This window comes from Chaetura pelagica, unplaced genomic scaffold (genome assembly GCF_000747805.2).
Source record: "Chaetura pelagica isolate M959 unplaced genomic scaffold, ChaPel_1.0 scaffold396, whole genome shotgun sequence".
Classification (NCBI taxonomy): Eukaryota; Metazoa; Chordata; class Aves; order Apodiformes; family Apodidae; genus Chaetura; species Chaetura pelagica.
This window is the reverse complement of record NW_009953493.1, coordinates 305455-332418: the sequence shown is the minus strand read 5'-3', so window position 1 is coordinate 332418 and position 26964 is coordinate 305455. Positions and strand designations below refer to the sequence as shown.

At 40.3% G+C, this 26964-nt stretch overlaps 1 protein-coding gene across 1 annotated transcript in view; it reads left to right on the top strand.

The window, feature by feature from the left end:
- Positions 1 to 26964, top strand: part of ITGA9 (integrin, alpha 9) — a 212360-nt gene that overhangs the window by 143279 nt on the left and 42117 nt on the right. Inside the window, exons 19-23 of the mRNA XM_009999062.1 lie at positions 16347 to 16433; positions 17824 to 17903; positions 20655 to 20744; positions 23114 to 23222; positions 25959 to 26066. Coding sequence (XP_009997364.1) covers positions 16347 to 16433; positions 17824 to 17903; positions 20655 to 20744; positions 23114 to 23222; positions 25959 to 26066 — 474 coding nt within the window. The remainder of the gene's footprint in view (positions 1 to 16346; positions 16434 to 17823; positions 17904 to 20654; positions 20745 to 23113; positions 23223 to 25958; positions 26067 to 26964) is intronic.

Sequence of the window (26964 nt, the reverse complement as noted above, 5' to 3'; positions counted from 1 at the left end):
AACATGATGGAGAGCCTTGATTCCTTCCAGGGAGCTAGGTGAGGTAGGCTCCCTTCTCCTGGAGCAGCTGACAGCCAGTGATGTAACCCTCATCTCAGCCAGCATCAGTCTGCGTTCCTATGAGCAGAGGTTAACCCCCCTCAGAAGGAGGCCTTCAGGCCTCAAATCTGGTTTGGTTTTTTTTTGAGAAGGAGCTTCCTGTGGTGTTTCATCAAAACCAGAGGTGTTGAGCAAGAAGAGCGAGAAGCGTTTCAGCTGGCTCTGTGGCAGGTTCCAGGGGTGAGCTGGGGACCCTCTCTCTGGGCTGTCTCAGCAGATCCCCCTGCCCGGGCAGGCTGCAGGGGATGCCGAGCCAGGCGTGTTCCCAGCCAGCAGCACTTTCACAGCCTGCCTTTGGGAGGAGGCCAGAAAACCTGTGCTTGACTTTAGGCCATAACCATCTGCAGAGTAGTAAGGCAGTGATTTCGACTTAGCAAGGGAAAAAGGAGGAGTGCTCTACAGGGCTGCTCTGCAAAGTAGAGCAGCACCTCTTAAAGTAAAGCCTTAAAAGTGAACAGCTAAGCTTTTGTTTGAAAAAGAAAAGAAAAAAAGTACATATTAAAAAACCTGTTTTAATATCCCAGTGTAGTAGGTAATGAATTATACCTTTTCCTTTCAACGCTGTCCCTAGGTTACGTATCATCTATCATGTCACCAGGTTTTTACTCTTATGAAGTCCTGGTGTGCCTTGCATTTCAGTTTCTGAAAGGGAAAGACCAAACCCCCAGAGCTGTGCGTGTTTGCAAAAGGCATTTCCTGGGGTTTCAGATTTGGCTTTGTTTTTTGGGGATTGTAGGTTGAGCTAAGGTTTATTAATTCCAGGAAAATACCCAGTGCCAAACTCATTGTTATTACCTTAATATTATTCTTTGTACTTGAAAATTACCGCCAGGGTAGAAGGCAGGGAGGGGGGAAGGCTTGATTTTATTGATTTTGTTTCCTCATCCAGTTTGGTTTTAATTATTTATTTTTAAAAAAAAATTTGTGAGATTTTCCATTTGCTTTTTCATTTAACCGTGTAGCTGATGACATTTGGATTTATTCCCTGAACTTGTTATTAATTTCAGGTTTTCATTGTGACACTGAGAGGTAATAGCTGCGTTGCAGTTGAGTACACCAATATTCAGTGTAATTGATACCTTACACACAAAAGTCTGTCTTACAGTGTATGTGGGCATTTATTATCTATGCTTTCAGGAATACCATGAGGAAATGAAAGTTGGTTCATTTTTTTTATTTCTGCTTCTTGGTCATTTTTTTCTGCTTTTTATTTTAAGAGAACCGTGTTTTGAAGACATATTTTTGATGATACAGAATAATGTGTATGACCCATGGGTTATCTGTATAATTATCTGTGTAATTGCCCATTAATGTTGCCATACAACCATGATTTAGTAATGTGAGATATATGTGTGTGTGAGCACATATATACATACATCTATATGTGAAGTGAAATGAAGGAAAGCTTACACCAGGGCCCTTTCTCTTCCCATCATCTTCCCTGTCTCTGACTTTTCCCTGGGTTATTGGAGAGTGTGGACTCAAACACACAAAAATGCACTGCTGTTATTAATTGATCTTAATATTTCTATACACATACCATGAGGTAATAACAAAAACGTGTTAATCCACAATTTTTTAAATTTTTTTTTTTAAAATAAAGGTGTAATCAAATTCAGTGCACTGCTGACAGATTACAACAGCATATGTAGTTTGGATATACATGTAATGGTGTGGAGAATATAGAAGCATGCCAGTATATAGTTCAGGACATGGGGTTTTTTTTGACTCTCAAGACTTAATTTCTTTTCTGGACAATTGCATCATTCTCTGCAACTACATTAAAGGAGATTGTAGTGAGGTGGGGGTTGGTCTTTTCTCTAAAATAACAAGCAATAGGACAAGAGGAAAGGGGCTCATTGTGCCAGGGGAGGTTTAGATTAAATATTAGAAGAAACTTCTTCATTGAAAGGGTAATTAAACAGTGCAATAGGTTGCCCAGGGAGGTAGTTGAATCACCATCCCTGGAGGTGTTTAAAAGATCTGTAGATGTGGTGCTTAGGAACATGGATTAAGCACTGGACGTGGTAGAGTTAGGTTAACAATTGATAGAGTTACGTTATGATTGGACTCAATGATCTCAAAGGTCTTTTCCAACCAGAGTGATTCTGTGATTGTGTCTGAATGGGCATATAATCCAAAAAAGTGTTGGTGTTTTTTTAGGAATAGCACAATCTAAATGACTGGTGAAATTAGCTGAATGTGTGATCATAGGTCATGTTAGAAGTGATAGTTCTCTTCCTTTACAATATCAGCTGGAAAACTTGCATGAAACAAAATGGTGTGTATAAAAATCTACTGATAAGTGTAACCTGCATGTGATTGTCTCCTCAACTATACATCTACTGAAAGTAATAACCTGTGAGGTACAAAATACCTGCTGTAAAGTAACAGAGTTTGGGTTTTTTGCAGTGTGTTACTGACTGGCTCTGGGAAGTAGTTTCTTTTGCTTGGCTGCAAGTACACAGTTACCTTTTGTTTCACCTTGTTCCTTGCTAATAAATGGGGCAATGCATGTGTGAGTGTCTGTAAGGAATAAAGCAGCTGAATTTGTTAAAAAAACTGTACAATATGAATAGACTGAAAATATAAATACTTTTGACAATGCTGGGTTGACTCAGGAATATCCTGTATGTTCCTGATCCTTCTCCAACTAAGGAAGAGCATCTATTTTAAAATAAAAAAAAATAATAAACTTTCATTGGAATTATCAGAACTTATGAAAATTGAATGATTGGTGTTTCCAGTTGTGTTGGCTCTTTGATCCAAGGGGAAAAAAAAAAGTCTTAGCTTTATTATTGCCCCTTGAGGTCATTTTTTATTATTCCACCCCCTTCCCCCCCACCTTCTCTATTTCCCTTCTCCTGTTTCTCATCTGAACTACCTATGGAGGAGAAAGTAAAAATTGTTAGGTTATGGTCATTAGTGGAGCCAATGGGTTAATCCCAGTTTCAGACCAGTATACTTTTGTCTTGCTGGCTCAGCTGGAAAATAGTATGAGCACTAGACCTCAAATGAAGTTTGGTGTCAGCTTTTTTTTTTCTTTCTTTTTTTCTCAGTGACTGTACATAGTTTTTAAATACTGCTGGCGAAAATGAACAAGGACAAAGGGGTCTGTTTATTGTTTTAGCTAGAGTTTTCCAAGCAAGGAATTCTTTCTTTTTCTATTCCAAGTAATAATTATGTTTTTCCACTATGAAAATCACTTGTTATGTGAAAGATACTTGTGTCTTAATAAAAATTATGACTCTGATCCTTTAGTGGGAATTACAAAGGACAGGTGAAAACCAAGTCACTGGAATGAGGGTTTTTTTTGTTTTATTATACTTGAACTCATACAGGCCTAGAAAGGCAGTAATTTATTGGTAATTGTAGACATGAACTACATTAAAGTATACAGTAAGTAAGCTGAGCTTGCAAAAATCCTCTGTATTTTGAGCTTTGGTGCTTTACTTTGCATTTTTAGTATATTTCTTAATTGTAGAATTACATTAACTGCCCTGTCCTATAAGCAGCAGCCCAGTTGCTCTGGTTTTTCTTGGTGCTCCAGAGAGAGGATGTGACACAGCAAACAAGGGCCAGTTTTCAGAGAGAGTTGATCATAATACAGTCTTAAATGTAGTCATCTTGCTTAGAAGTATTTTGTCATAGCTTAGCATCCTTTAAAAGGAAGGAAGGACAAAAATAAATAAATAAATAAATAAATCAGTTTGCCAGGGGGAGAGACCAGAAAGGGATTCAGGTGCAAGTGGTGCTCCCTGCCATGACTGAACACTAAAGACTTTTTTTTTTTGCTTAAGTACCATGAAGAACAGAGGATTCCTTTTTGAAGAAGAAAACACTCTTCCATTTTTAGTAGAAAATAAATGTACTCCCTTTGGAGCTGGTACTGTTCTCTAATATTTCTCAGACTGTTCTTCCACAGAAGCAGGCAAATCCCATCCCAAATGCCCCCTACATAAAGCCAAAGGTTAAAATCAAGGAGGAGTGTTGGCAAAAGGTGGCTGGGAGAAGCTCTCAAGTCCTTGCATGCTCCTTCAAAGTTTCAGATATCAGAACACCTAGGAAAGGATGCTGAGGCATCCTTGAGAAGTTTCCAGTACCTGCACTCAAGGTAGCTGCTGGCTTCCTTCCTGCAGCCTTTCAGTTCAGGTGGTTCCTCCCTGATGGGATCTAGGAAGCATTACAGGCTCATGGAGGTGGGAGGGAAAAGCAGCTTGAACTTTCTGGCCCAGGGAAAATATTTGGTTTGAGTTGTGTTCAGGAGCTAGAGAGGCCTTCAGAAGCCTGAGGTTGTCCTGACTGGACTGGCAGACCCCTGCACTGAGGAAAGAGGCACGGGTGCCAAGCTTGAGCTAATGCCTGTTCCCTGGGGCCAGAGCCCCAGCGTGAGTTCCACGGTCCAATGGTGTCAGCAATGATGTCACTTCTCAGATGCTAATTGCTGCTATGGGGAGAAGGGATGGCCTCAGAAATACAAACTTGTCACTAAGAGCCAGATTCCAAAACCCACATATTTGCTTTGCTGAGAACTATTTTACTCTGTGACTGGCTTTGTACCACTTTCTCTGGAAAGGATATAAAAGCAAGAATAAGGCTCTCATCTCTATTGTAAACTTTTATGAGGCACAGAGAGACCTCATGGAGAAAGTCTGGTTTCTGCAGCCATTAATCTCTCGGACAACCCCACTGGTTATCTACCACTGTAAAATAGGCTACCATCCTGTACTTGAGGGACACTATAACAGTTTCTCCTAAATAACAAGCTTTGCACTACTTAGTCATACAGCCCACTATGCCCAAATTTAAAGGGAATTCCTTATCTTACTAATAACATTCAGGTCACTCCTAAGGGTGCTCCAGTGTGCTTGTTGTGTGGGCAGGTGCAATTCTGACCTTTAAGCTGCTCCCTCTCTGCTGGCAGATTATGTGTAGCCGTAGATTAACACATGTGGAAAAGGGTCACACAAGCCTGACTAGACAGTGTAACTGAAACACAGCCAACTTAATGATGAGCATGGGCCAGCTGTCCTAACAGCTCTGTGGGGATGGTGGATCTTGGTGATGTTCCTTGGAATATTTCTTATATCTTGAAGAAATTGAGTTCAGCAGTTCTCAGCAATCAGGGAAAAGAAAGATTTTATCTTGTGTAGTACTGTGGAAGTTGACATAGGTATGTTGGGGATAGAAGGACAACTAAGAAAATGTAGGCTCTCTCCTGAAGGAAAGGGGAGATGTATCTATGCAGGATATTAAGAAGGCTGAGGTTCTCCATTACTTCTTTGCATCAGTCTTCTCTGGCAAGTGTCCAGCCTCATTGCAAAGACCACAGTAGGTGAAAGCAGGGACTAGGAGAATGAAGCACCCCCCACTGTAACAGAATAGATTCATGACCGTTTAAAGAACCTGAAGGTGTACAAGTCTATGGGACCTGATGGGGTCCATCCATGGGTCCTGAGGGAACTGGTGGATGCAGTCTCTTCCATCACATTTGAGAGGTCACGTTGTTCTGATGGGGTTCTCACCGACTGGAAAAAAGGGAACATAGCCCCTATATTTAAAAACACTAAAAAGGAAGAGCCAGGGAACCACAGGCCGGTCAGTCTCACCTCTGTGCCCAGCAAGATCAAGGAGCAGATTCTCCTGGAAAATCTGCTAAGGCACATGGAAAATAAGGAGATGATTTGTGACAGCCAACATGACTTCACTAAGGGCAAATAATGCCTGACCAATTTGGTGGCTCTATATGACAAGGCTACAGAGATGGTGGATAGTAGCAGAGCTACTGATGTCATCTACCTGGATTTGTGCAAGGCATTTGACACTGTCCCACATGACATCCTGGTCTCCAAACTGACAAGGCATGGGTTTGACAGATGGACCACTTCGTGGATAAGAGATTGGCTGGATGGCAGCACCGAGAGAGTTGTCGTCAATGGTTCAGTGTCCAACTGGGAGCAAGTGGCAAGTGCAACAAGGCCAAGTGCAAGGTCCTGCACCTGGGTCAGCACATCCCCAGGCACAAATACAGGCTGGGGGGAGACTGGCCTGAGAGCAGTCCTGAGGAGAAGGACCTGGGGGTGGGAGTAGAGGAGAAGCTCAACATGAGCCTTCAGTGTGTGCTGGAGCCCAGAGAGGCAAACACGTCCTGGGCTGGATCAAAAGAAGTGTGGCCAGCAGGGCCAGGGAGGGGATTCTGCCCCTCTGCTCTGCTCTGGTCAGATCCCACCTGGAATACTGTATACAGTTCTGGTGTCTTCAGTACAAGAAATATATAGACCTGTTGGAAAGGGTCCAGAGAAGGGCCACCAAGATGATGAAAGGGCTGGAGCACCTCTGCTGTGAAGACAGGCTGAAGGAGTTGGGGCTGTTCAGCTCGGAGAAGAGAAGGCTCCAGGGAGACCTTATAGCACCTTCCAGTACTTGAAAGGGGCCTACAGGAAAGCTGGGGAGGTGTTTTTTTCAGAGAAGACAGTGATAGGACAAGGGGTAATGAGATTTAGGTTAGATATTAGAAAGAAATTCTTAACTGTAAGGGTGGTGAGGAACTGGAATGCGTTGCCCAGGGAGGTAGTGGATGTCCCGTCACTGGAGATGTTTAAGGCCAGGTTGGATGAGGCCTTGTGCAGCCTGATCTAGTGGAAGGTGTCCCTGCTCACAGAAGGGAGGCTGGAACCTGATGATCTTTAAGGTCCCTTCCAACGCTAACCATTCTGTGAATCTATGATATAAGTCTAATTGGTCTGTTAAAAATGATGGTGTGGCAGCAAAGGAGGTGAAGCTTCTCAGAGTGGCACCAAATCTCCCTTTCTCCTTACAGCTTCCCCACCTGCCCTGCAAGTCCATTAAAAGATGGAGAAGAAAAATACAATAGGTTTTGCTGATTGGTTCTGAAACTTGTTTTGGAACTTAATCACTTATGTGAGCTGAGTGAATCATTTTTGCTGCCTTTTCAGCTTCTGAGATGGTGGGCTTTAAAAATAGGCTGTGCTAGTTTTTTGCCAGTTAAGACAAAAGTTTGAGAGAGAATAAGGGAGTTGAAATAAGAATGTTGGAATTATCCAGTAAATAAAAGAAGTTTTGTCTTTCTTTCCCTTTTTGCTCAAAGACTTGCTCTGTCGGCTGGGGTGGTTGAGCTCATGATCTATAAATAACTTGCATCTAGGGAGGAGAGAAAAGAGGCGGGAAGCTCTAATTAATTATATCAAAATAGTTGTTTTCACAAATTAAGCAGCAAATCCAAGCTGTTTGAAGCCCGGCTCACTGGGTTTGGGGGTGGGGTGTGCCTCCAGCATTTACTAGTGAGATCATGGAATGGGACAGGAAATCTCTTGCTAATGCCAAAGAAAACTTCTTTTTTTTTCTCCCCTAGTTCTTTTTATGAAACAACTGTTGAGGTTCCCCAACCCCCTTTCAAGTTTATTTTCTCATAATTAATCAAAGGATTGTTTAATTATCAGAACACGGGCCCAGATGCTCCACTCCTCCAGATCCTTTTATACACATTTGGCTGTGTGCACTTGTCAGTGTACTCAGGTATGCGGTTTTGCTTGCTCATTAAAGTGCTGTGATGACAAAAGTCTTTGCTGGTGAAACAGCAGTTTGTGGAGCTGCAGAATTTACAATGTGTGACATTCATATTTGGTGATTTGGTTTGTTAGGAGAATGTCTGTGTGTTGAAAAGTAAAGGAAAACTTTTGGTCCTTGTGACACCTTTAAAACAGACCCTCACAATGCACAAGCAAAATTTTTTTATATCCGTTTGATTGGATATCCAAAATTCTTTAATCATTGCATGCAAGAGGTCAGGCAGATGCTAGTTCCATTGCCATGTCTAGCTGAGCAAGTCTGTATTGAGCCCGTATCTTTCTCTGTAATAATTTTCCTAGCAGGTAATTATTAACAATAATTTTCACACTATAGTTGCTATTGCTGCTGATTTATCATTGACTTGTTCTGCATGTTATTCACATCATTATTTGTATTCCACCTCTGCTTGGAAATTGTTTATAGCAGAAGAAACATGTGAAGCTCAGGCAACACAGCTGTTATTTTAAAAGAGTGAAGCCATCCTAATTACTTTCCATCATGAACATCCTTTTCCTCCTTACATGTGATTCTGTCACACAGTTTGCTTTGGCTAGTGGAGAAGTGCATGCAGAAGAGTTTCTGAACACGAGGTGTTTGCTTGAAGTTGCTGAGTAAGCCATGTGTCAAAAAAAAATTGAATTAACCTCATGAGATTTTTGCTCTGAAAGCAGAAGTTCCCTGAAATGTATGTACATGAGAATTTTTCTTGAACCTTTGGCTGTTTTTAAAACCAATGACCACCTTGTGCCAGAACAACTGCAGTCCATCTTCAAAGCTATCAGTAATAAGATTATTTTTTTTCCCCAGGCTATGTTGCATGCTCACAGCTCACGAGAGGGCCCGTGGCCTTCCCAGGTGGCCCAGTGTCACCACCATGTGCCACCATTGCCACCTAGGAAGCTGGCCCCAGGGAAGCAGCGCACCCCGCGGCTGCGCGCAGCCTTCCCTGTCTGACCCCGTTGGTGCAGTGTTGGGAGCTCCACAGTGATGGCGTTGGGTGTTTCAGTGCCTTGTACGGTTGTCATGTCTGAAACAGATGAGCAAAAAAAGGAAAACCAAACCCCAAAACCGCTGGCTCAGTTTATGAGATACTAAGATTTCCAAACATGAGCAAGTCACTTGATGCCTTTGGTGTGCCCTGGCTGTGGGCTGAAGGAGTTGGGGAAGGTCTATGGCTGGTTTGGTCCAGCCCAGAGACACAGAGGAAATACTAACTGTTGAGCAAACAGATCACTGTTGACAAAGAGGCAAAGCAGGCATTGGACTACTAGTTGCACAAGTAGAACAAAGGCCCAAAGGACTTTCAGGGAAGATAATCAGAGCAACGTTTAGGAGGCATCTGAGGTAGATCAGACACACCATTTTGGTAATTTCAGATTATTTTTGCTTGAATTGTTGTGCAGTTTTGGGAAGAGTTCCTGGTCAGTAATGCTGCTGATCCTCTTTCTGTTCCTGCAGTTTAAAAATACCCAGAGAAGCCCCATTTTGCAGGAAAGCATGGTATCTGTGGAATTCTGTGTTAGAAAAACTAAGCTGTTGTATGCATGAGAAGGGGCCTCCAAGCTTAAATTACTGTGAGCTGCACTTGCTCTAAGTCATAGGAAAATTCAGCCTGAACCAGTCTCTTTATTTGCATAAAATCCCCAAGCTTTCAGGAGCTCAGGCATCCCTAATTGTTGTGTACATGTGGGTAACTATGACCCATGTTTTTTTGTGACCTCAGTTGCCGTGGAAAGAAAGCACATCAGTATGCCCAGGGGGTAGTTTTTAAATGAATTGACAAGCCTTCATATCCTTGAAGCCTCAGTGAAGGCATTAAGAGGATTGTGAGTCAGGGAGAAATAAGGATAAGAGCAAAATAAAAATGATGCTCTCAAAACGGTAGGGAAATGCACACGTTGTTGATAGTACAACTGAAGAGCTTTTAGACTAAGATTATGAAGAATGATTTGAAGAAGTCACCTCAAACATCATCAGAGAGGTGAGCCTTTATTTAACGTGTCTGATAATGGGAAGTGTTTGTGCTACTTGGCATTGCTAGCTAAGTGTGTGGGAAGCAGATTGCCAGCTCTAAACAGATGTACATCCAGTGATATATCCCAAATGTAAGAAGTTCTTAACATGCAATTCAGGTCTATATAATTGTCCTGTCGGGTGGAACAAAACATCCAGATGTTCATCAAAACTCTCATTTGGGAAAGTGTCTCTCTTCACCAAAAATATAAATTGGAATTGCTGAGATATGAGTGTGTGCTTAATGTCAAGGTCCATTAAGAAAATAAAAAACTGTACATATTTAGCAAGACTGTATTTTTCACAGTGCCTGATGTAAGCCTCTATCTTTAGTGCAGGTCAAAAAACATACCTTTCCAAATAACTAATATGAAGAATGAGTTGTAAAGTTTATATACCACAGAGTATGTAGTAGATAGATGCATAGCATCACCCTCTTGAGACCTAGCATAGTGTGAATTGTACAGTGCAAGTAGCCCTTTGTGATCTTTTCTTAGCATATTTGTTTTAGGACTCCTCATGGTCCTCTGTGGTGTCAAGTGTAATGGTTCACAGACAGGCATTAGAGAACAAGAAAACCAGTAATAGCAAGAAAAAGAAGAACAAGAGTGTGTGCTCTGGCAACAAGCGCAGGGTTCTTCAGTATTCACTCTTGTTTAGTATTCATCAGTTCCTCAGTATTCATTCTTCTTTTGTACTCTTTGGAAAACACACAGCAGCATCAAAAAAAACTAACAAGTTAAATAAATTCTCAACATCTTCAAAACAGGAGTGTTCTGCCAACATAATATCAAGGCTTCCAGGACATTTTCTCCTCTGTTCCAGAGCATAAACGCTAGTAGCCAGGATTTGCAGGGTAGACATTTTTCTATCTAAACAACAACAGAAAACTTTAATTTGAGTGTAACTAAGGAAAGAGAAATACAGTCTGCTGGTAAATGTGTTTTCTAACAAGTTGGAAGGATTTTTTCCTTCTTAAATATACAAATTATCCTAACAATTCTGCAATGAGGATGTTTTCAGTGCCTTTCATAAGAGATTTTAATCTATTAAAAAATAACAGCTAATCAGAAGAATATTTAAAAGGGTGAAGTCAACCTCTGGCACAGATAATTAACAGTATTCAGAGCAGTACTAAACTTACCCTAAGTTCAGACATTAATAAAACTTTCTGTTGACTGTCTTATGATTTAAAAAAAAATCAGACTTTATCTGGCACATAATTTTGCAAGTTTGGTATTGTTCTGCTGCAACTCCTTGTTGAGATTTCAAATGTAGTACCTACTAGTAGCTTGTGTGCTTAGAAAAGCAGAGCTGGTGGGCCATAAATAAGGGTTTGGATGGTTGAATTCACACCAGTGAGAGCACTGGTGAGTGCTAAGTAACACAAGTGACCTATACTTTCGTATTTGTTTGCTTTTGCTGACAGTTATCATTTGGTAAAAGAGTTGTCAGATAAAAGCCTGGTACTGGAGATTGTTCAAGGGCAGTTATTGGGCCAGGGGGAGATAAGTTAAAGAGATTCTTGAGGCAAGGAGCTTGCGTCCAGTCAGGGATGAGGATGAAGGGTGGCAGCAACTTGAAGAAGCATACTGATGACCTGATCAGTTCAGAAAGGTTACTCTACCTTTGGGGATGAGACGAATGACCCTAAGGGTGCGAATGATAAAAACAGAATATGTTTATATGAACTGTCAGATCAGGCTCAGGAAGGTGGGAGGGTTTTGGTTGGGCAGAAATGAGGCAGAGAAGGTTCAGAGTGTATCACCTGATCAAAAAGTCATCACATACAATCTATGCAAGACTGCCCTGAGGAAAAAACAAAACAAAACAAAACATGGATGATCTGATTTGAAAACAGTCAAGGTAAAGCTGAGGAAGTTTCAGTATCTTTCTTTGAGCTGTGTCATTTCAAGCACAGTGGCCATTTTTTTGTCATCTGCATTCAGGATACCAGTTAGAAGCAACATGTTGCATTAGATTGGCTTTGTTTTATCTAGAGCCAGGCAGCCTTTCTTCAACCAGCAGTTTTTCTTACTGTTTTCTTAAGGCATTCTCTTTTCCTTCTTTTTAAGTCTTAGATTTGGTGGCAAGTTGAAAAGGACCCTTCAATATCAAAGTAAATAATGCTGGTCTCACCTTCGTACCTTGAGAACACTGGGTCCATCAAACACTATTAAGAAAAGACTGGCTTTTTAAATGCCAAAATACGTGCAATAAAGACATAGTATGACCTGTTCTAGTGCTGACAAGCTGTTTTCTTAGTGATAACCTACCTTATATGGCCTGAAAAATGTTTTGTTCTTTCAGTCCAGTTATGTTCTCTGTGATAAGAAAAGAGCAAAATCTGTGTTAGGTACATATATTATATCCTCAGATAATCAGCTAGGTGAAGTCAGCAGAAGTATATAGCTCTTGAGTTATTTCAGGTTTAGAAAATGATCCAATAACCCAACATTACATATATGTGATTAAAATGCTTTATTAATGTTGAAATGGTAAGCATTTAGCTTCATCTAGCTTGTCTACCTGTATGAAGCAAATTACTCTGTGAGCCTCTTACTTTCTTCAGGTTGTTGTTCTATCCGAGTTGTTTTGGGCAGTAAGGACTTGACTTCACATAGTGTATGGGTTATGGATAAAAAAGCAAGGAGATGTTGCTACAAGGCTCATCCCATGTTGTCAGCCTGTAGTCAGATATACTCAGAGGTCGCATGTTTGGGACTTGCTCACTTCTGCTGAGACAGGTACTGGCCAAAGATGCCTGTGGAGAAGAAAGCTGGTGTTTCTCAGTGTGGTGCACTGTGTGGTGCACCAGACAAGTATCTGAAACAGCAGAGGGATGGGGAAAAACATGGGCGTTGCTGACATTTCTCCTCTGAAGTCCTAAATTTAGCAAACAGCAGCATTCCCAGGTTGCTTCTTCTGCATACTGTTAGTGTGATCATTACCAACTCCCTGTAGTACTTAGTTTGAAACCTCACATAGTATTTGTCCTTCCAAATACTCATGTCCAAAAATAAGGCCATTTGGTTACATCTCTGCTCGTACACCTGACTACACGTCTCAGGGATTATGTTTGACACCAATACAGTGAGCTGCTGTTTCTCTGTGTGCTCCTTATAATGGAGTTAGAACTTGATTGTTTCATTGCACATGTTATAATTATCAGGAACTTCTATTTCTGTGATAAAGGACTTTGAGAAACAGGCTTGGAGCCAGCTTGAGCTTCATGTTTCTCATATCCATGTCTGCATTTGTTAAGCAGTAATAATACAGGTATTTGGCTAATTAGGTAATGGTTTATCTGAATGACTCTCTTAAATATATGAAATGCTGTGAAATGTTTCAGAAAGAAAATAAAGTTTTCCAGATAAACCTTCATATGGTCTCTTTGGAAGGGAAACTTCCAACCCTTTTGGCTATGTTTTTTAAGCAAACTAGAAACTGCTCTGGAAACTCACGCAGTAAGCTGGGTTCTCAGTTGGGTTATATTGTCATAAAGAAACACTGCACACAACAAGCATTACCTAATATTAGTGAGAAGTGGAGTCCAAAATTTCTGAAAGTTGTGCTTTTTGTGTTCCATATTTGTTAGATTCAACTTGCTGGAATAGTGTGAAAATTGAATTTATTTAGTGTTTACAGAGAGCCCGAGTGTTACAAAACTGAACACCATAGGAAACCCTGTGAAGAAACAATTTTCTCTCTCTAAAACAGTGCACTGCAAATAAAGCCTGAAGGCAAACAGTGAGCAGTGAAGGGAAAACAAATATTTGCTCATTAGCTGAGTTTTCCCATCCTAATCACAGAGAGAGCAAAGCCAGGGGTCCATGGGAGAAGTTTTCTGTGTAGCCTGTGTAATTTACAAATGTGCAGAAAGCTGAACCAGTGTGGTACAGGCAAACTTTTCCACTGTTTCCTTGATCAGTTTGACTTGGCAATGTTAATAGAACCAAAGAATATCTCAAACTGGAGAGGACCCATCAGGATCATTGAGTCCAACTCCCTGCTCCTTGCAGGACTGCCTGAAACTTAATTGTATTATCTAAGAGTATCATGCAGATGCTCTTGACCTCTGACAAGTTTGGTGCCATGACCACTTCTCTGAGGAGCCTGTTCCAGTCACTGACCACCCTCTCAGTGAAGAGCTTTTTCCTAATGCACAATCTGAACTTGAATAATGTTGTATTAATATTAATAACTGGATAGTATGCTAATGAAGGCAGAAGGTCATTCAAGTCAGTCTTACTTATTGCATCCATAAAGCTGTTGTAATTAACAACAGCAAAACCAGCTAGTGCAACATTATCTGTCATTTCCTTAACAGGCCATTATTAAACAACTGGCATCTGCCTGCCTCCTGTCAGGGCCACAAAGGCGTGCAGCCACCAACATGCAAAATGAAGGAGTTCAGCACTTCTGCTGTTATCAAGATGAGAGTTCTTTCTGTTATCGTGTTTTCTGACATCTCTGAAGTGATGTGGCCTTGAGGAGAGGAGCCAGCCTCTTGGGTCTGTCTGGTCACTGTCACCACCAGACAGCTATGTAAATAGAAACCCCTCTTGAATGAACAGAGGCTGGGAGTTGATGAAAGAGAGTTCATAGGTTGCCACAGTTAGGCAGTAAGGGACATTTGAATAACACAGAACAAAGAATCTTCCCAGAGGAAACAGCTGTGAAATTTTTTGTTTGGTTATGCAGCTGCTCAGAAATTGTGTTCACTTGATCACTCACATAAAACTGGAGAACATCCCAGTTTGCCAAGAGGAAAAGGCAAGTGAAGGAGATGCTTTACCATGAAAGACTTGCTCTACTGTTTTGTGTTAAATTAAGGAGAAAATCTAACACAGCATTTGAGGGTGGCAGCTTTGTACAACTGGAGATAGATGTTTGAGTTGGTGGGCAGTGCTCTCTTTTTTTGTTTCTGGAAATAGAAGCCTGCTGAAGATTGCAATGAAACCAATCTATAAAGAAGCTGAATGTGGAGGCTACTGCTCCAGTACTTGAGTGGTACTGGAGTAATATCATGCCACCAGGAATCTCCAAGCATGCATGAATTTTTTTTCTCATGTTTTCTTTTCATATAAAACCAGTGAAATACTGTCTGAGTCAGATAAGAAAGGTAGTGTTAGCTGTAATTTTCTATAAATGTGTCCTGAGTTTAAAGATAAAGGAGACTTTTGTCTTTCAGATGTCACAGGAAGCTGTTAAAAGATCAAGAATTTGAACGCTGTCAGACTTGTAATTAGAATAATAGATCTGTAGAGCAGTGATGCTGTGCTTGGGTCAAAATGTGAAAGACACAGAGACATTTCTTGGAGATACGTATAGCCTGAGTCCATGGTTTCAGGAAGCTACTTCCACATGTGCTTGTTCCAGCTGAGAATGGTACTCATTGTAAATTTTATATGCATGTTTAAAGAGGAACTTGTACTTGAAGTGATTTGGGAAATGTGCATAAGGAAACAGCCTGGGCTTCACCAACTGCTGCAGATACCAAAAATAGGTCAAAGAAGTCATATGTCCTGTAGCAAATACATACTCAGCTGCATGTCTAGAATAGAATTAGTTTCTAGATTTAGATGTCTGAATTTGGCATTCATATTGCAGCATAGCATCAATACTACAGGTCCTACTAGTGATGACCTAGTCAGTACTAGGGTCTAGAGAGATATTCAGCTGAGTCTAACCTAAACATCTACATTTGGTCTGTGGAACTGTTTTCTACATCCATTGACAACGATGGGAGCACTGACATGTAGGTCACATAGCAATCACCTCCTCTATAGGCACATAAAAGTGCATATGAGATTCTGGAACTGAATCCCAGTCCTAAAATTTAGTGAAATGGAAGTTGTGACAGAGCACAAAACTATTCTCAGAAAATCTGGAGATTAGGGCATGCTAACTTAGAGTCAGACATTTATTTTATGGAGCTATGAAACAGTTTCCATTCAATAGAAAAGTTTTTGTTTGTTTTAGTGTAGTCTCACCAGTCAAGTAGGATAGGACTGGGCTAAACTTTTTAATTTGTATTATTGACAATGTTTACAGTCTGCCATTGGTATCCCTGTTGCCATTCTATCACTAAAGAAGATTGGTATCCCTATGAATGGGGTTCATCCTGAGAACAAGAGAAGGAGATCAGGGTAGTGAATGACCTCAGGACCAGAGAATGTTTGCTCCAGTATCTGTGCATGGCACAGTTTGGTCACTACCACCCAACACAGTTTTCTCTTTATGATACTATTACCTGGAAAAGCTACCTTGGGAAACCTGTATTCTGAACAACTTGAAAGCTGTCTTTTAATAAACAGAGGGGAAAACTAATGGTCTGAGTTAGCCAAGAACCTCATGCTGATCCCCTGATTCAAATGTGTTTAGTCATGCAGTATTTCCCTGTGATCTGTTTTTCAGAGCAATATTCTGATGTTTGTCCTCTTACCAGGGCTGATCTGTCTGATGTAGATTGAGGAAATGCAACACTGCACTTTATTCAATGAGTATTAGTTTTCTGGGAATAACAGTGCTATGGTGGGATATGTTTAGTTTTTTAAGATACTTCATCACAATGGTATTTCTTAGTAATCTGCTTTTTCTTCCCAAATTTATCATCTCATGTCTTTTTTATTTTCTTACAGGAGGAGCTGGGCATTGCCTGTGAGTTGCTGGAGTCAGACTTCCTCAAGTGCAGTGTGGGATTTCCTTTCATGAGATCGAAATCTAGGGTAATGTGATATTTGCACTTGCAGAGTGATGGTTTGTTCACCTCTTTGTCTCCAAGGAGTGGCTGAAAAGGCAACTGCTCTGTTAAATGTCTGTGGCTGTTTCTTTCTCTAGCATTCTAACCCAGATATCTAGGCCTTTCACAGTTACAGAGAGTGGCTGTCCTCTTTCCCACCAGGCAGAGCCAATGATAGTACCCTGTACACTGCAATAGAATGCTCCTGAAAAATTATGCAAGAGTTGCAGCTACAAAAAGCCTTACATGGTTTCTCTGAAAAACATTAGAAAGAGACTCTGTCCTATTTAAGTTGCCTTACTCTGATTTTATTTTTGTCTTCTCTCATGTTAAAGTGCAACTGAATTTGTATGAATTGCTATGAAAATGTATTAATTTCATGTTATTATTATGGTCTCCTGGAAGCTTTTAAAGAGGATTTTGCTCAGTAGTGGATGAACTCTCTTGTAATGTTTAAAAATCCAGCTGCTTTCTTTCTGTCATTAAACTGAGTTGTACAAATTACCAACTTAAGCAGATGAGAAGATGAAGAATAACTTCAGGATGACCTGAACAAAATTAGTATGAAATTTTTCAGAATCAACATATTCTTTGACCTGATGTGATTTTTTTTTCTTTTATGTCCTTTATTGATTGGAATGTGCTGTTTTGAAACATTTAGAAAGGTTTAAATAGGAAAGAATAAATGCAGTTGCAATATATTATCTGGGATGCACAAATTTCAGTGTTGTTCTTCAGAATGACATAGTTGGGTTATCTTCAGATTTTTTTTCTCAGCAAACCATTGAAGTTAGCATGAATTCAGAAACAGCATCACTTTTCCAAAAGTCTTTTGGAGTTAGATGGAACCATTGTTGCATGGAAAAGTTAGTGTATTGCTGCAGTGGTCATCAAAATAGATTAGCTTTTAATGATCAGCACCTGGTTTTATTCATTATGGTGGGTGGCCTGAATGCTGCTTTAGACATTCCTGGTGCTCCAAGTCTCTGTGTAGGCCTGCGCCATGGTCTTCATTCCCCCAAAAGGTCTTTTCACCAGCAAGTAACATATAGACTGGTGGTGAGGTCATTTCAGGTAGTGATCCCCTTATTCTGGAAGACTCTACCCTTGGCTGATGATCTCCTCAAGAAATACAACTGAACAGCTATTCTAGGAAGGGTCTTTTCACAATGAAGGAAAAATTGAACTCTGGTAATTGAACAGAAATATGATTCCTAAGGTTTAAAAGGTACTGTGCAGTGGAGGAGGCTCTCATACATGTATCAAAATGCACTGCTTTTGTATAGCTAGGCCAGTAAAATATATGTGAAGCTTCAGACTAAAAACATTTTGAAACAATACAGAGTGTATCTAAATACTGCTTTTTCTTTGTGCAGTACGAGTTCAGTGTGATCTTTGACACAAGCCACTTGTCAGGACAGGAAGAAATGCTTACATTCCTTGTCACTGCCCAAAGGTAAGGGAGCCTTTGTACATCTTGATCACTTGGATGGTCTTTGTCACATGAAGTGTGCATTACATATGCTTGATGGTTGGGTGACATTAGGTGACATTGTAGGCATGTTTGTGTAGTAAATTAGGTTAAATTATTTAGGAATATATGTATTTTGATAATATAGAGGAACCATGTGATGCAGCTTCCTGAAAAACAGGGTAGGATGATACTTGGGCTTTCTTTACCAGGCAGCTGCAATTCTGAAAAAAAGCATTTTGTGTTCTCTCAGTCAGAAGGCCCTTGTATTTCTGTGCCCATCCCTTTAGACCCCATATCAAGCTCAGCTCAGCTGTGGTTGATGATCAGCACACCAGCATTTGTTCCAGCATTAGAATGAAATAAGCATGTTTGGATACAAACCAAAAAATATAAATGCTTTCATCAGATGATCAGGAATCTCACTGACAGTTTCCAAAGTTGCACGTCTATTTTTTCTTCCTCTGCATCTTCAGTGAGCTATGAGAGGCTGCATGAAACAGCTGAATAGGGCACTTGGAGCAGGCATTGAAGTAGGGTGATGCCAAGTATGCTTGCAGAGGGATTTTATCTTGGGCAGAAGAAAAGGGTGTGACACATGCTCTGTGCCTCCTAAAATGATGTGCCACAAAGAGGCAGACTTTGTGGGTGTTTCAGTCACAAGTAGTGTCAGGGTGTGTATGGAAACAGGCAGACAGCTGCATTAAGCTGGGCCATGAGCTGCTGCTCTGACTTGCCATGTGTGTGACAGGTTCCTGCCTCCACTTACTGTGTGAGTGGGCCAACTTCATACCCTCTTGAGTCAAAATCAGGTTCTCCAGCCTGAATTCTTCTCCCCAGTTTCAAAACACCCCACCAACTAGCTGGAGATGAGAGATGTGATGTAGCAGTTGCTGAGTGCTCTCATAAGGCATAGTCCTTCCCTGCAGTAACAGCTGTAAGTAGGAACAAGATCCTACAGAACACGGGGCTGGTATGAAAGACTAAAAAGGAGACCTTGTATCAGAGGGACAAGGCCGTGTCTTGCATGTTAGGGAAGTTTTGTTCTCTGTGAGGAGACATGCATCGTGTGGTCTGATGACCTCATGATGATTCTAGGTCAGGGAGGTGCATCAGGATGATGCTAGGTGAATGCCAGTCAGTTCAAAAATCGGTCTGCGCTGTTGAAAAGTTGCCCAACCAGTGTTTTCCAGATTATGCCTCTCATTTCCCTGTCTTGGATAGCACAGAGCTTTCCTCTATAACCTCACTCCTCAGATTTCTGTGCTGTACCAGTGAGAAGGGTTAGTCAGTGCCCTTTGGATGGAGCAAAGAAATAAACAGCATTTGGTGCACATAGTGCAAATGCTCAGAACGGTTAAGAGAAAGTTTCTCATATCATGAGGATGGGTGGGAGGGCAGTTGTGCTATGAGGCATTCAGCTGAAACTCCAAAGGCAACAGTGGAGGTCCCAGTGCTGATTACCCTCATTTTCTCTGTGACTTTGGGTGACTTGCTTAATTCCTTCACTGTCAAGTAAATACAAAAAAAACTTTATACAACATGAGTTGTTGGGCTGTGCCAGGGAGCCCTGGGGTAAAGTCTGTAGTAAGGAAGTGGAAGTGTTTGTGCCGTGGCCAGACTGCAATGAGGGGGGACATTGTTTACACACAGAACTGGAGCTAGTCTGGCAAAAATGGCTGGACACAGAGAAGCTATGCTACACTCTCATGGCAAAATAAGTATGGACCTTCAAGGCCACTTAAGCCTGTCTCTTGTAGCTGCAAATTTGACAGTAGCATCTGTAACAGCAGACTGGTTCAGTAGTGGGAGAGATCAATCAGAGAAGGACTAAACATTACATTTATTCTTTCTGTTTTAAAAAAAACAACCCTAAGCCTCTTCTTTGCTTTCTAGACTGAACTATTTTTCTAGAGCTAGATTGGTTGAGCTGTGTTCTCCTTTTCTCATAGTGCCTTTGCTCTATTTGAAACAGATAAGCACATACCTATGAACCCTATATAGAATTCTACTTGCTTATTCTTCTTGCTGCCATGGTATCTTGGTATTTATTTTGGATGAGAAAGGTCTCAATTTTGGACTCTGCTTTGAGCCTATTCAGAGGAAAAGCTCTTATTAAATGTTGGGTTTGGGTTTTGGGGTTTTTTGGTGGTTTTTTGTTTGTTTTTGTTGTTGTTGGTTTTTTCCCCTGGGACTGGAAGTTCGTGGCGTTTTCCATCGGGGTCATAGTCTTATTAGCAGACATGGCCCATGTATAAATTACAGAAAGCTGATCTTATATCTACGTGTGTATGTAGCCAGCAGGCTCTGTTTTTGTAATTTGAGCATCTCATCATCTGCATGGTATCACTTGGGATGTTGCTGCCTGCTGTTGCCTCAGTGATACTGTCCTCAAATAAATAGGATCATATCTTTTGCAAGGCAAAAGTTATTCTGGAGTCACTGCTGAAGAGTTACATATATATGTAGCATATATTTCCAAAACAGGCTTTTTGGTATAAGCCTGGTTGTGTCACAGCCATAGAAGAGCAGCGGCAAAACACATGCATTGTGTGTGGGCCCCCTCTCCAAGGTGGGATGGACAAATGTAACTTAATTTCTAAGAGGCTTCTTAAGGACAGCTGACACCACTCAAATAGAGAGGTTCAAAGTACAAGGCAGAGAGATGGTAGCTGTCAAACTGTGACAACAAAGGCTGTCAATTTACAGCATGTTTATTTTTCCTTCTTGACACAGTGGAAACCTAGAACGCACTGAATCTCTGCATGATAATACTCTAACCTTGTCAGTGCCCCTGATGCATGAAGTGGACTCCTCTATCAATGGGTAAGTACCAGTCACCAAATAAAAATAACGATAATAGTAATCCTAACAATGACAACTGAGTCTCTTCCAGCAAAAAAACCTGAATTCTTCTCTTTGTTTACATGTAGCCAGCTTTTTATCTGCTTCCCAGACTCTGGAAATACAGACAACCTCATTCATTATCTGGGAATTTTATTTGTCATGTCTTTCATTCCAACATTGTACTTCTTTCCCATTCCTTTCTAGCTAATGCTAATTAGTTACCATCACATTTATAGTAGGGATTTTAGGGATCATATTTGAATTCATTTGATTCTCTAGGTATGATGGATATTAAGATAAAAAGAACAAGTAAATTACATCCTGTTCCTTAGGGCATGCCTTTAATGATATGGTTGAGAATCACAAGGCCAAAGGTTAGGGTCAAATGTTCTGGGATTTTAAGGAACTTGTGGAGTCTAGCTGTTTGCATTTCTGTTTAATTTCACAATCAGAATTTGCTTCTGTTCATTTTCCCACTCCTTCTGCTCCCTAGTCTGTGAGATGTCTGAACACCCCCCAAGGAACATCATTCACCCTCTGACTGGAATACTTGTATAACATATAGCCATTGTCCTCTCCCCAGGGCTGCACATGTGTGAGTTCCTGTCTTTGTACTCAGGGGTTTTCCCTTCCAGTACAATCTTAAATCTAGAATGACAGATTTGTGGTCAGTTCCAACAGACAGACCATCTTTTGGCACTGACAGTGCTCAAGTTGGAATTTGGGGATGAAGTGAATTAGCATCTGTGTAGACTGAGAGAGCTGACATTCATTCCTAAATTAGGGAAGCAAAAACTCATCAGCATTGTCTCCAATAGGTCAGTGTTTCTTTTTGCCACCATTTATGGTAGAACCTATTGTCTCAATGATCCGTGCAGGCTGGCATCAGTAGGAAGATTCCTTTGACCAGTGTGCTACATGTGTAGGAACGAAGTTACTTGAACTGATATATGAGTTGGCTGAAGAGCTGGGTAAACTCAGATTCGTGACCTAGTCTGGGTTTTATCACATACTTGCATAGAAATAAAATCCTTTAATTACTGCCACAATAGTCAGAATGTGTAGAAGATATGCCTGAGCCTGCTCAGAGAAATGAAGAATGCTGTCAGACCTCACAAGATGAATAACAAGGACAAAAATCTCCTCTGTATTGAGAGTACAGTCTCAAGAAGTGTGTTCTGAAAGGTTCTCAATGCATTCATTGTTGCAGATTGTGCAGAAATTTAAGTTTGTATCCCTTGCTTCTTTATGCTTTGATAAAGATCAATTTTTTGTACAGCTTTACAGACACAAATGCTTTCATCTCTTTAGATCTCTCTTTGTCACCTACAGAATCCTGCATGCCAAAAAAACTGATAAAAATTGGGCTCTTTACTTTCTCTTTGGAATGTACTATTTTGAGGCACAAAGTCTCTGAATTTATGAGCCCCACCCAATTGATTATGTGGGATATATTTTTCTTTCTCATAAACAAGACTTGGTGGAAGTTCACAGAAATTTCCTACTAGCAGGAAAAACTTTGGTTTATCGAAGAGTACAACATTCCCAGGCATATTAATACTAGTAATACTTGATTTTTTTGTGGACAGTTTAATTCAAAGCTTGTTTTATTAGCTATCCTGCATTTGAGCCTGCAAGAACAAACGTCATCTCTGGTCCAAAATAGCCCGGAAAGGCTTGTGCCATGTTTGGGTGGAGCCTTCTGGCACGACGCTTTAAATGGGAGGAGTAAATCTGTCTGTCACTGTTTCCACTAGTAATCCCTGGCATAGGAGGCAGGAAAGAAAAAAAGGAAACGTACCTATAGAGGCTTAAAATACTGTCTCAAAAATCTCTGATTCAAAAGCACAGTCTAGGAAGGAACCAAAGTTTTAGGCACTCCCTTCACCAAGGTCGGTCTGAAATACCACTCAGGACTCTTTGCAGCTAGTGGAGCAGCCTGAGATTAGAAGGAGGCACAAAAGATGCTTAGAGCACTCCTAGTCCTCTTCTGCAGGATTTCCAGGTACTATACTGTGCTGTGCTTCCAAGTCTCTTCTGATAAAACCTGACTGCCTTTTACTTTCTGATAAGGCAGTAAGAGTAATTGAGGAAACTTGGCCTGTGCCACTGAAGTTGAAAGCAAGTTATATCCCTCTCTGCTCTTCCCTTTAACCAGCTGCAAATCATTAAGGTAGTGAAGCTCAGGCAATTAATGAAGTGTTGATTCCTGCAATGTAAAATTAATGTAAAATGGTCCCATAGAATTTCACATGACCTGAAAGCAAGAGGTGCAATTCAGCTTGCCACAAATAAATTTAGTTTTGGTGACAAATACAGCTTGCTAAACATGTGTCTTGATCTTTCAGAGAAGTCTTCCCTACTTCATTTTTCTATGGTGATTCTGTGGAAACATCTAACTTCATTCAGTTGGAAAACCATGAGTGCCTTTTCCAGTCTCTCAACTTCACACTCCAGGTAAAACTGATCCTTATTTTGACTGATTTTGTGCATAACAGGACAGTCTCGTTTTGTATCTCTTTTATTCTGAGTGTGGTATGGGCTTTGGCACACATTTTTGAATCACGGGATGCTGTGCAGTGCGTTCTTGATTGGATGGTGTATTTACTGCATGCAGGGGTGGTATATTTCCTTATCTGGATCCAACAAGAATTGCAAATAGGACATCTCACTGTCATAGGAATGAAGCTGCTACCATATGTTTCTGTTTTACCTTTCATCACGTGCTGAGTAAGGAGCTCTGGTTATTCAGGTGTCACATCTTGGATGCAGTCACAGGTTCCAAAGGGAGGAATAACTTTTTAGTGGCACAGTCATTGACCAGAGGAGTGGGCCACCTTTATCCATGAAAACAAACACAAGGGATTCAGACTTGCTACATGCCCCCAGTATGAAAATGCTTGTAGCACTACTGATAAGAGTACAGCACAGGGAAGAGACTGACACTAAAAAGACAGGTGTGAGAAGGTTTCATTAAATGTCTCACAGCATCTCAGTGTTGTTCAAGTACTGTCTATAGATGACACTTCACACGGCAGTTAGATGGGTTCCTGATGTGGCAAAATATCTGGATAATTTATTATTACACTCTTGTGATGCAGCCAAAATGAACTTGTCTTGCTGCCATGACTGTATTACAAGCACTTTGAAATCTTTTTGACCACTAGATGGAACTAGGGAATGATAAATCATGCAGAAATGTGGGGGAATCATTTATTGTGAGAAATTCTGTTCTCCTAGGCATGAATGCCACTCAGCTCATAATGAATAACACGTCTTCCTCCGTGGACAGACTGTGGTCCAGAGCAATTAAGCCCCCACTGTCATGCAGTTCCCTTAGCTATTTACTGAAAAGGAGTGAAAGGAGGATTTCAGGACATTAAAACTTTTGTGAACCAGGCTATTAATTCTTGTAATTCTGATTTCATTCTTGAGGGTTTATAGGTCTTCCTCCCTCCCCACCACAGCCAGTTATTGGTTAAAAAACAGATAAAGAACAGATGTACTGATGCTTTAACTAATGAAAATTGAAATTTGTTCAAAATTAGTATTTTCAATTAGTATTTTCAAAACAAAGTTGTAACAAGTAAGGGAGAGAGCATCTCTAGATAGGCAGAGCCACTGTTTTTCCTGCCCCATCCTTGTCTCTAATGCACACACTTACAAGCTGAAATATAAATAATATTTTTTTCCATATATAAGTAGAAAATTATGGTGTAACAACTCACAGATATGCTCTCCAGTACCATGGTAAACCTCATAACTGTGTGTGTCAGAGTGAAAGGATAGAGTTTCATAATGGGCAAAGCATGGTTTGTGTCACTGTTTGCTTAATTGTTTTTAATGATTTGCCTGCCATTTATTAAACTTCTCCAGATGGACAGAAGTAATAGTTTCTTAACCAAGAAAAAGAGATGATTTACCAAAAAGTGGGGCTTTATAGTGGTTTTTCTATGTGAAAGTCTATACCATGTCCAATGTTATTAAGAAAACGGATCCATGAACCATTTTGAGGGAGTAACAAGATGTGCAATGAAAGTCTTTTCTGCATTAACTCTTATATCTGATCTCAGAGAGATAATCAAGTTTTCTTAAATGTCTAACAAAACATTGTTAGTATTTCATGCAGCATTTATCCTGCTCCACTGCAGTGGGATTTCTCCCCCTGTCTGGAGCCTCAGGGTTTTTGTAAGGATTTGGCATTGTGATCTGATTCTTTTTATCAGCCAGGCATTTCTGCAAATATAAATAGTGTTTGAGGAATGAAAACCTGTTTATTTTAATATTTATACTTTGCACAATTAATAACTGATTACAACATCTTTTGACAGTACTGTCTCAGTGGGGGTAGATATTCTAATGGGCTTAATACTTTTCTGTATGCAGTTAATATGTGTGTTGTTAGAAGCAACCAGGAAATATTTTTCCTGATAGAAAATGTAGATAGACATGAGAACTTATTTTCATTGACATTTTTCCATGGATTGTGTTTTTTCAGCAAAACCCCACAAATTTTGGAATTTTCACTGGATAAGTTTCAGTGGTGGACTGAAAATTCTTTGAGTTTTTGTTGAAAATTTGTGGGGCTGGTTGATAGAAAGCCAGTCATTTCTTCTAAGAGTTTCATTTACTTGGAAACCCTAGAACTTGAATGGAAGTTGTTCACATGCATTTCCTGGCAAGTCACTCAGCAAACCTGCAGTCCGGTAGTCACAATCATCATTACTTTGGCTTCTGCTCCATAAGGAAAACATATGCAGAATAGAATACATTGCTTACCAGATGGAAATGTGAATGTGAGCTGAGACAGCAATATTACTTACAGTTTTCCGGGTGGTGTTACTAAAATACTCCAAGAGTATTGGCGGTGTCTCTATATATATACGGCAGAGGCTTATGCTGGTTGTATTGATGACTGGTAATTATCCAGCAAAACTGCTTCTCGCTTCATATATGAGCTGTGCCTAGAGACTCTTAGATAAACTAAACCTTTGACTTTGTCCTGATACTTGTAAAAGAAGCCTTAGTTGGAAGACATTGAAAAAACTCGTATAATATTTACATTTTTAAACATTTCACCTATACTACCAGCTCCGGTTCTACAGTTGTTAGTTTCCCATTTGTTAGCAGCTATATATGTAATTTTATTTGTATTGGGTTTTTTATATATTTATATGCATCTTTGTGTTAAAGGTTTACAATGCTGGACCAAGCACTCTCCCTGGAGCTTTTCTTGACATCTCATTTCCAAACCGCCTCTCTGCCACTGGAGCTGAGATATTTCATGTTCAACAGATGATGGTGAGTATGTTATGACATGTTCTGAGCCCAGAAAGGCACTGAGAGCTATTGACGACTGAAACAAAAAAGTCCAGCAGAAGAAGATGAATCAGTTGCTATTTTAGCAAAAGGTTCTTTGTATCTGTGGCCAGATAATCAGAAGCAGCTGAGCCCCTCCAGCTGTTGACTGCTGTCTCTTACCTAGGGCAAGCAGCTGGTTGTGTGTTACTGGTTTTCTACAATGCAGTGTAAAACTAGGTCAGGCTAATCCTGAAGGAAATGTGGAGAACTCTTCCCTGAGTCACAGCTCCAAAGAGGATTGACTCTTAATTGGAGTCCTCTCTGATTAAATGGTGTAAGCAGTATCAGCGGGATGTGTTACCAAGCTGACTCACATTCTGTGTTTTTTTCTGGGGTTATCTGCAAAAACACCAGGTCTGAATACATTATCAACATCTATTTTTCTATAGTTCATGTTAGAATTTTCCTTTTTTCAGTGTGTTCTTTTAACAAATGTAAGTAACAGAGAAATTGGTTCTTTCAACACATTTTTTGAAAGCTGATTTTGTGTCAACTGCAAAGAAAAATCAAAAGAAATTTATACTGTGGTGGCCAAGACAGAGAAACTTCACTTCTGAGGTAAATTGAGTGCTTAAATTCAGAGTAATCTGTTTTTGTGAGGTGGAATCAGCTTTTGGGTCTACTTGAAAAGAAATATAATGCTTTCTTTGTTGTTGGCTGAAAAGTATTACCATCCTTCCTATGCAGGTAACTGTGTCACTGAATCTGTGTAAATATAGATCCAATAAGACCTTTTTAAGCAGGCTTGCAAGATTTGTGCTGTTGAAAGGTGTGAGGTGTATATATATACCTCTATATGCGTGCATTTAACATAGGATGTGATGAATTACTTCTGGAC